The sequence below is a fragment of the Necator americanus genome, chromosome IV (assembly GCF_031761385.1).
Source record: "Necator americanus strain Aroian chromosome IV, whole genome shotgun sequence".
Taxonomy (NCBI): Eukaryota; Metazoa; Nematoda; class Chromadorea; order Rhabditida; family Ancylostomatidae; genus Necator; species Necator americanus.
In genome coordinates this window covers 21623618-21633557 of record NC_087374.1, presented here as the reverse complement: position 1 = coordinate 21633557, position 9940 = coordinate 21623618, and the positions used below count along the sequence as shown (strand labels likewise).

Genomic DNA, 9940 nt, shown 5'->3' with positions numbered 1-9940 from the left:
GCTGTTGCCTTTTTTGTTCTTTGAATCTTCGTAGAAGGCAACTCTATCACGTAATTGCAATACAAACATTGCTCTTGACCACCAGTGATGTGGTGATGGATGGGCGTGGCTTAGTGATCACAGGTAGTCCAAGATATGTCTGCTCTGGCCTTCCGACAGCCTCTTCTGCAGGCACTTATCCGGCTGCAGATAATCGGCTGTGGGTACCTAACGGTACGCACCCTGCGTCACCCGACACATCACATTTACATCGACTTTACCGGTAGTGATTAAAGGTAGCATACCACGATTCTGACTTGATGAGGAAATCTGAGGGAAAAGTTACAGATGGAGTTGTAGATTAGGGACTGATGAGCGGAAGCACTCCAGATCTCGCAATCTACAACGCGATCGCTACCTTTTCCCGCGGATTCCCTTATCGCCTCAGATTCGCGGTATGCTGCCCTTAAAATCATGGGTAATTATGTTAAATTCCGCGATCGAACGGACATTTCTGTTCTCTTTCTTTCTACTTCGCCTCAAGACACTTCTATTCATTTCGACTGCTTCTTTCTTCCAAAATGATGTGCTTCAGGATGAGTCCTTATTAAACTTGGAGATTTGAATATTCTTAATTTAGGAACTGTTTACCACGAAAGCGTGTGAAAAACCATCGATTTCTTGGAACTTGTCGATAACTATCATTGCTGCGTGTTAGAATTAAAGTGCTGCAGTTACAACTGGGAAGCTTTCGAGCTTTATTTTGCCTTTATACAAATGATGTGATGACTATGGGCGGCGGGGATCGAACTTTCCACCTCGTCCACCACTGGGTCGAGTATCACTGCAGGTCACCTGAAGATCAAGAAGTAATTCTAAAAAACACTTGTGCTTGTCGTTAATTCGTGAACTAAGTTTGGCAATTTCGTACGTTTTACTTGTAGCCTATCAAAAAGAAACGGTTTTTTAGGTATCGTCTTTTCTTTATATGAGGAGAATCCTCAGGTTTTTCTACTTTTTAGAAAGTCGAAAATGATCAAAAGAAATTCCATAAAAAGACCGCAGATTACACGTCCGAGATTTGAGAAATCCTATCTTTTTTGGATTGCTATGTCTTTTTTCAAAGTTCATATTTTTTTGCTTTGAACACTGTTCCTATTTGCCTACCTCCCATTCGTTTCGCCTCTTTTCCTTCTCGCAACGTTCCCAGCCATCGTGTTTGCTGCAGACTCGCTCACAGACGTCTCCCCGGAATGACAACGGAACTGAAATGCGGGTTTAGTTCCATTTCTTTTGTTTATCTTTAGTTTAAAAGGTAATAGTCTGTCCCTGCATATTTCGTAGTTTATCACTTTTTTTTCAGGAATATTGCCATTTTCTCCTTGTGCTTGTTCATTTAGTTGCTTTTTATTTTGTTGATGTTTTTTTTTTAAATATCTACTCACTCAATCATATCTGTTCGACTGCTGTAACTTCAAAATCAGCGATTACTGAATGACTTAGGGATCAAGACAGTAGTAGGCGATTCGTTTGGCAACATTACATTTGCAAAGGACTGCTTTAACGGAGGGAGGAGGGATTAACTCGGTGGGAAACAGCCTAACGAACCAAAATTCCCCTCACACTCAGCTTTTCATCCCTTCTGGGCCTAATATATTTTGGCTTTTTTTGGTCCGACGTTCTTTCTTTTTCAAAAGTTTGTATAACTAAACAAGCTTTAGAACCTATGCTCTTGATGTATTTTAAAGGTCTAATCACATTCACATGTATATCTAAATCATTTATTTTTAATATTTTCCTCCAACATTCACGCCTTTCACCTAATTTTGAATAAGGACTTCTTTTTTTGTCTTACATCTTCTGATGTCTCTTTTTATGGACAGAAAAATCCATGGGAAAAGTCAAAAGTTTGTAGCTAAGCTGCTGCACTACCCGTTCCTAGCCGAGACTTCAGTTTTCCACCAGTTTTCGGTGAAAAACACTTGAAAATGTGAGATGGATTCGAGATATAAGCCGGTAAGATATAGATGTAAATTTTCACCTCGTTCGACCTTTTCTCTCCTTTGAGCTTCAATTGAGAGGAGGGCTGCTAAGAAAAAGGCCTGTAATAATTTTATTTCGTTGGAATTAAGCGTTAACTCAAAGAAGATATAGGAAAAGAAAAGGTCGGTCCCACCACGAGGACAAGAAGTCTGTTCATGTTGAAGAACTCGAGAAGAGAGTCTGTCATTGAGAACCGGCGACGATTTTTTATAGTCGGTTTGGCCACCGACGTCAGCGGCGAGGTCACGATCTTTTGCTGTCGTCTCACCTTTCAGTGTGTAACCTTGCGTGAATCCAACGAATTCATAATCAGTCTGTTACGTGTTACAACGGTTTTCTAAGTGTATTGCACCGTCAACGTGATCTATGGTGCAGGTTTCGACGAATAGGTCGCCGATTTCGGCTGTAAATAGATATCGGGTGGGTATTGTTAGATTCGCTGAAACAATCGCAAAATAAAAAAACAGAGCAAGTACTGATATTAAAACACATCATAAAACACATCAGAAGGTCGGCTGAAGCAACAGGACCGGGCCTTTCAAATTCCAGACAATTACGACAAGAACTTGTCGATTTCGAAAGGAATTTTTTGATTTAGGGCATCTACCATGGAGAAGACTGAGACGTGAGGACTTTTCTACCTCTACCAACTTCATATTAGTCATGATGAGTGGGAGCAAATAAAAAATCCTGAGACTACATCACATGGGAAAACGATTCGCGGCTTACCTCAGTGCTTTATGAACCCATTATATAGGACCTTACTCAGAAAGCTTACGGTTAGTCCTATGGAATGAATGAATAGATAAATAAACGGGTGAGTGAATGAATGAGTGGTTGATTCAATCGAGTCGTAAATAGATGCAAACCCACCAGTACACAACACAGTCGCTTCATTGTTTGCAAACGTTGTAGTTCTGTTTCACTCTGTCGTTTTATATCCGGAACGCTTGGGTGATTTGTGATATTTAATTAATTGTCCTTGCCCATTCGAAAGAATGGGCCTCACGTCCTCTCTGATTAATAACTCTTACCGATCGTGGATAAAAAAATTGCGGGGAAGGAAACTAGTTCGGACGTCGTAACCTTAACAATTCGACGCAGGCCATTTTCTCTTCTGATCGTGACAGTCACAGCCAGCCACGCGAATTAATCATTGGAAAATGCTTCCATCAAGTATCCAACGGAGGAAAACTGAAGGTATTCTGTTTTTTAGAACGGGCGTGCCTTACCGAACAGCTCCAAACAGTGCTTCTAGGGAGAATCGACTATTTCGAATTATCACATCGGAATGGTCACAATGGAATGAAAAGTCCAGAAAATCCATATTTTACATTTGTCATATCAGTGAATTTTCGTACGCGATTACAGAAATAAGGGCTCACAAAAGTTTCTTGAAAAACTGTTGTTACGAGGATGCTGAGGATGTTGTAGGGCTGTGGAGGGGCGCTCAGGAGGCACCGAGCTAATTGGGTGCAGCCGACAAGACAGGACGAGCCAAGTCACGTTTGCACCAACCAACTAACACATTTCAAAGTTTGCTCATGTGGATATATGACTGCTTCAAAACACTTCGGCACGTGGGGAGGGAACAAATCCGGTGGCGAAGGCTCATCTCTGGCGCAGTGGTGGATTTCAAAGAAAAATAGGGAACTAGTAGTTGTCTCACACAGTCATTATCAACGAGTACTGCCGTGAGATGGGCCGCTTTGTCAGAAGATTATATAAGAGACACATTTATGGTATATGTATTTCTCTCCTTGTCGTACGCGTAAAATCTAGGCTTCAAGCTGTTCTCCGACTACTCATTTCATTGCGTCCTGGCACTCGGAGAGACCACTGGCCAAGCTTTGCGCCATAGCTTGCCCTAACACGTCTCAACTAGTCTTCTCCTGTCTGGTCGGCTGCGCCCCCCGGGCCCTCCTGGCGCGCACCCGCCGCAGTGGCACGCAAAGCAGTCGCTGCGCCATTAACAGGACGATTTTTAAGGTTGATTGTCGATGCATTTTAATCAAAAATAGAAGCTTTCCTCGACCATTTGACTGTTCTTCAAAGCGCGAGTTTGACGTATTGAAGGCCACTGCTCTGCTTCTTGGAATGGTCCCATCCCAGCGGTTATGAGCAATACATATTTCTAGCACAAATCGCCAGTTTGAAGTACTAGCCGACTTTTTTCATGTATCGATGGTGCTGTGCCTTTGTCATTCACCTTTCCAGAGTTTCCCTCTATGTATTCCAGTTGCGATTGCAGCGAAAAGGACAAGAAGTAGCACTTAGAACAGTTAAACACCTACAAATTCCCTATGATCGATTGCACTTGTATTTGAAAAAACAAGAAGATATTGTTAAGCGAATTACATCAACGTAGACACGTCTATAGTCAGCACACAACACCTTTTTTACTTTACACGCCCTTTTCCTTTTCTTCGACCAACTTCGACCAAAAAGAGTGGAAAGCAAACCTACCTTTAGCCATTTTCAAGTCTATTCCTCACACGCCATTGAAAACCATTTACGACAAGTATTGGTTCTATCGTTCTTTAAAAATTTCACTTCAGGTCCTGTGAAATCAATTCAGAGAAGACGGATCACAAAACTGACGATGATGGGCCTCAGTGGACAAATTTATTGATCGAGGTGTAAATCGCGAGTATGAGCGTGGCGCCACTCAATCCCTCCTAATCGTCCTGAAGAACATGGGAACCGCTTTTCCTCCTGCGAGGTACATTGGAACGCCCACCTTTGCACGTCTCGGATTCCTCAGCAGCCTATTCATTAGTTTTACTGGAACAGGCTGGCGAGGAGACCTCACTGATTCTCTATGCGGAGCTCGTGGATGCGTGTACAAGGGTGGCGCGTTCTCACATGCATCGTAGAAATGAACAGCGTCCCTCCCGTCGTTTTTTGAGGACGTATAGAGGGAATTGACCGGGACAGCCATATTACTCGTACCTTCACACTCCGGACTACATGCTTGCCCACAGAGACCCAATATCGTCAGCTTTGTGATATGCTGCCTTTAACCATCAATAGTTCGGTTTTTTTCCCTGGCATGCTTCACTTTGCTCAGTTTCCAGAGCCAGATTTTCCCTGTGATTAATTGTTCCCTTTTCCAAGTCATTCACTGTCCTCGGTTCACGCCGTCTGCAAACATTCTCGAAGATTGATCTTGTTTATTGGAAAAGAAGCAAGCGACCTTGTCAGTGTCTCTCGTATTGGTAGAATATTAATAAATCTGTTATATTGTCAAGATTGTTTCCTACAGTACCTACTTGATTAAAATAAACGCTTGTTTGTTATTAAACTAAGGACTTTTTTGCAGTTTCTCGGAGAAGTACGAATTTCATTTAAAGGCAGCATACCACGATTCTATGGTGGTACGGACTTCAGGTGGAGTATTCTTATACGGGATAGTAAATTATGGAGAGGGGGTGATTCTGCCCATTTCTTCCTAATTGCCGTAAAAAACGGCCCGGAAGATGTGGCGCGTGCACAAGGCTGCCGCGCTCCAACCGAACTCCTTGTAGAAGATAGCGCGCCAGAACGCCTGAAGCCGTATCGTCGAGCCTTTTTTTTTACGGCAATTAGGAACAAATGGACGGAATCACCCCCTCGCCATAATCTCCGATCCCGTATACGAATACTCCACCTGAAATCCGTACCACCTCAGATTCGTGGGGTGATGCCTTTAATTTAACTTGGTCGTCACCGTCCCTGTTTGTGTTATCCTCGTATTCAGGCCCATTCACACAACCTTTCTCCTTTGATGCAGTCTTCGCACATCTGAAAGACCCAACGACGCGCAGCGACCCCCAACAAGCACAATTAACTTCTTTTCATGAGAATTACAGCAACTCAGGGTCATTGTAAGAAAATCATTCTTCAGAATAAAGAATTCCAGAATGGATAAAGTAAAATAATTAATGTGATCCTCCACAACGGTTTACCGCCTCATAGTGGCGTGGAGGTGACACTGGGCGTCGAACTGCGATGCACAGCGGAGGTTCGTCCTCCGGCAGGGTCTCCCAAGCTGAGAAGGAGTTCGACACATCCGACATTCCGACTTCTCGGAATCGGAAGCCTAGCTAAGAGTAAACCACTGCTAAGATTCACCACCGTCTCGGCAAAATGTCGCAAGGTGGTTCCTTGATAGGTTGGGCGACGACCTGTGGTGAAAGCTAAGCTCGCCGTGGCATGGCTGCTTAGTTTGGGGAAAAGTCTCTTTGCCACTCCAGCATATTCACTGCCTCAGTACCCTGCACACTGGGCCCTGCCATCTCAGACGTCGGACGGTATGGCGACCGGTGAGAGGCGATCAAATCTCAGGTTGCTCAGGACGTCATTGATTCTGGACCAAAGCGACACACGCACGACTCGCCACGGAGACTGTCTCAGACTGTGTACTTACAACGCGAGAACAGTTTCCACAGACGCTGACCTGCATGCCCTTCTCGGAGCTGCAGAGCGTATCAAATTTCACGTAATTGCTCTGCAGGAGACCAAGTGCAGAAGGAGCGACGTACGACATATGAATGACGGTACACTCGTCATTCGTGGAGAGAAGGTTCCGTCGGGAAATGTAGGCGGTGTTGGTTTTGTTGTGCACCCATCTGTCGTCCATCTCGTCGATTCTCACGAGATCCTGTCACCTCGTCTGGCCATTCTTCGCCTCCGCCCTCTGCGCCAAAAATCCATCAGTATCATCAACTGCTATTCACCAACATCAGCAGCTGATGATTGCGAATTGGACGCGTTTTACGAGGAGCTGGAGGATGTAGTCCGCAACGAGAAGTTCTTCTACAAATTCGTTATCGGAGACTTCAACGCAAAACTAGGAAAGTCCATAGAAGAGGAATACAGGATTGGAAGATTTGGACTAGGGGACCGGAATGAAAATGGCAATCGTCTCATCGGGCTGTTGTCCGCCGCTCGCCTCTTTCATGGGAACTCTCTTTTCATGAAAAAAGATCATCGTCGGTGGACATGGGAATCGCCCAATGGCGCGACTCGTGCGGAGATCGACCACATACTCACCAACCGGAGGTGGTGTCTACTTGAGGTCTCAGTAGTACCATCCTTTTGTAGTGGTTCTGATCAATCTTCGTGCGAAAATACGACTTAGCCACACGATGGAAAAGAACATCTGCTATCGGCAACGAAGGAGAAAAGAAGTCGTCTACGACGATTGCGTACTCGATGGCTCCTTGTCCCAAGGTGACTGGCACATCGAGGAGGACCCAAACGTGGACTACGAGATGCTGTCCAGAGGATTACGAGCCTGCGCTGAACGTGCCTGAAGCCGCGCACGACAAACTTGGATCGATTTTCGAAGACCACCAAGGAATTGTTGGAAAGAAGAAGGGCTTTGAGGCTTGATCCGAATGCATCGCACATTGAGCGGTTAGTAGCAAACACTAGCTGCAGAAAAGCGTTGCAGTAGGATCTTTAGAAGTACAGGCAGAAGAAGATTCTAGAAGCAGCACAAAAAAGAACGAGTCTAAAGAAGTGCCGCAGGGATCTCCGCGAATATAATATTCCGCTAGCAGCCTTGCTGAGCGAAGACGGGACTCGCACGTCTTCTCGTCGTGAGATGGAAATCATTACGGAGAGGTTCTACTTGAACCTTTTCCGTTCATTAACTCCTGTGTCAAGCCCGATCATCCCCACTGATGAAGCTCCACCACGGATTCTCCCTTCGGAAGTACGAGTCGCTATCAAGAGCATGAAGCCTGGCACAGCCCCCGGACCTGATTTTATATCAGCAGACTTTCTTCGGGCTGGCGGCCATCCGCTTCATGTAATCTTAACAGCGCACATGACATCCTATCTTCAGAAAGAAAGGATCCCAGACCACTGGAAGACCTCGCGAACCGTTCTTATCCATAAGAAAGGTGACCGAGAGGACCTTCGGAACTACCCTCCGATATGCTTGCTGAGCGTGTTATACAAAGTATTCACCAAGATCATCCTCACACGCATATCTAGGACGCTGGTTGAAGCCCAGCCTCAAGAACAAGCTGGATTCCGCCACGGGTTCAGCTGCTTGGACCACATCCAGACCGTGTCGAGGGTCATAGAGGTTTGCCGGGAATACCGCCTGCCCCATGTTCTAACCTTCGTCGACTATGAGAAAGCCTTTGACAACGTAGAAACGAATGCAATACTGTCAGCGCTGGTCGATCAAGGTGTGGACGCGTCGTATGTGAGGACATTAGCCAATTGCTACGAACGATGCACGACTAGGATACAGCTTTTCCACCGCCCTCTCCCCATACCCATTGGAAAGGGGGTACGACAAAGCGATGCTACATCGCCGAAACTGTTCACGGCTGCATTGCAGTAGTTAATGAAATCACTATCCTGGGAAGAAAGGGGCATACGTGTTGATGGAAGATTTTTCTCGAACCTTCGTTTCGCGGACGACATCGTTCTCTTTTCGAGCAGTACCAATGAAGCAGAAACGATGCTCAACGAATTGAACGAAGCAGGGAAGAGAATAGGACTACGAACAAACAGAAAGAAGACACAGTTCATGAAGAACGCCCACTGCGAGGACGGAGGAGTACAACTTGAAGGCTCCCAAATCGTGGAAACTCCGTCATACGTATATCTCGGACGTTCTATGAACATGGAAAACGACTTGAAGGAAGAACTAAATAGAAGAATGAGAGCAGCATGGGCAGCATTCGCAGCCGTCAGGGAAGCTACGGACCAACTGACGGACAAAGATCTTCGTGCCCATCTGTTCGACTCGACAGTCCTTCCAGCGCTCTGTTACGCAGCGGAGACGTGGGCAGACACCGCGGCCACGTCCAGGAAGCTACTTACTACCCACAGAGCCCTTGAGAGATGTCTCCTGAAGTTTAACCGGCGCACACAACACCTTGCCGGTCTTCGTAGCTCCGACTTAAGAGGAATGTCCCGTCTTCGCGACCCAGCGGAATATGTATCGAAGGCAAAACATGGATGGGCCGGTCACATCATGAAAAGAATCGACGATAGATGGACTAAAAGAACGCTAGAGTGGATCCCAAGGGACGCTAAACGTCCCCGAAGGAGACCGCCAGCGAGATGGGGTGACGTGTTCGCTGCACGGATGGACCAGCTGAGAGCTCAGCTGGATACGGCTCAAGGACCTCGTCAACGTCACTCACGAAGCTTGAGAACATCTTGGATGACAATGGCGAGGGAACGAAACGAGTGGAAGAGATGCTGGGGCCCGCACGTCCAGTGAAGACGGGCCATCTAAGTATCTAAGTAAGTAAGTAAGTAATCAATGTGAAATCACAACAAAGTATTCCTAAAATTCCACCATAACCTTGATGCGCCATGAAACTGGCACTGCAAGTGCACTCCAACGGTTACGATCTACGATACAGTTAAAGCCTGTAAAGGTAAATCGTTTTCGCTGTTTTATGCCATTTTTTCGAAATGAATATTGATAAGGAACATATTTTGAAAACACCTCGATAAGAACCATCAGGTAGTTTTTTTTTCCTTTTCTTTTCTTATAATCATCATTTGAGCGATTTTAAAATCGATATTGACACCTACGAACATACCGCCGTTTTTATAAAGTATATGCACAGCATTGCATTTCACTGATGAATATCATCTGCAGAAGCAGCACACCAAAGCCGGTTCAGTAAATATCACCTAAATAGATCTCATCGATCATTTCTTTTACCCATCAAAAGTGTCACTGACTCTTCGATAAACCCAAGCAAAAGAAACTTTTTTATAATGATCTAACAATTTCTCCGTTGATAACTTACTAAACAGTGACGTCAGTTCAGAGCAGTGCATAGTTAATTCCGCAATTCTTGTCTAAATCCGCTCCGAACGACATTGACAGCATCAACTACACTATGCCCAGCAGATAGAACTGTAACATTTGTTACCTTTCCACCTGACATTT

The 9940-nt window shown here is 45.2% G+C and overlaps 4 protein-coding genes across 6 annotated transcripts; 3 read left to right on the top strand and 1 right to left on the bottom strand.

The window, feature by feature from the left end:
• Positions 1–768: 768 nt before the first annotated feature.
• RB195_002247 (uncharacterized protein) lies at positions 769–2919 on the bottom strand (the record flags this gene model as incomplete). Of its 2 annotated transcripts, none has more annotated exons than XM_064199415.1 (4): positions 769–834; positions 1147–1244; positions 2021–2081; positions 2896–2919. In XM_064199415.1, the coding sequence occupies 4 exons, from the start codon at positions 2917–2919 to the stop codon at positions 769–771; spliced, it is 249 nt and encodes an 82-aa protein (XP_064055295.1). The 2 variants fall into 2 exon arrangements, with proteins under 2 accessions (XP_064055295.1, XP_064055296.1); XM_064199414.1 differs by lacking the exon at positions 2896–2919 and adding an exon at positions 2156–2209.
• A 3397-nt stretch (positions 2920–6316) lies between these two features.
• RB195_002246 (uncharacterized protein) lies at positions 6317–7398 on the top strand (the record flags this gene model as incomplete). Of its 2 annotated transcripts, XM_064199413.1 has the most annotated exons (3): positions 6317–7031; positions 7108–7236; positions 7289–7398. In XM_064199413.1, the coding sequence occupies 3 exons, from the start codon at positions 6317–6319 to the stop codon at positions 7396–7398; spliced, it is 954 nt and encodes a 317-aa protein (XP_064055293.1). The 2 variants fall into 2 exon arrangements, with proteins under 2 accessions (XP_064055293.1, XP_064055294.1); XM_064199412.1 differs by lacking the exon at positions 7289–7398 and having other exon boundaries at positions 6317–7144.
• A 214-nt stretch (positions 7399–7612) lies between these two features.
• On the top strand, positions 7613–8365 carry RB195_002245 (uncharacterized protein; the record flags this gene model as incomplete). The annotated part of the gene is made up of 1 exon (XM_064199411.1): positions 7613–8365. One exon carries the CDS (start codon positions 7613–7615, stop codon positions 8363–8365), a length of 753 nt encoding a protein of 250 aa, XP_064055292.1.
• A 120-nt stretch (positions 8366–8485) lies between these two features.
• On the top strand, positions 8486–9256 carry RB195_002244 (uncharacterized protein; the record flags this gene model as incomplete). Its single annotated transcript, XM_064199410.1, has 1 exon — positions 8486–9256. One exon carries the CDS (start codon positions 8486–8488, stop codon positions 9254–9256), a length of 771 nt encoding a protein of 256 aa, XP_064055291.1.
• Positions 9257–9940: the final 684 nt, after the last annotated feature.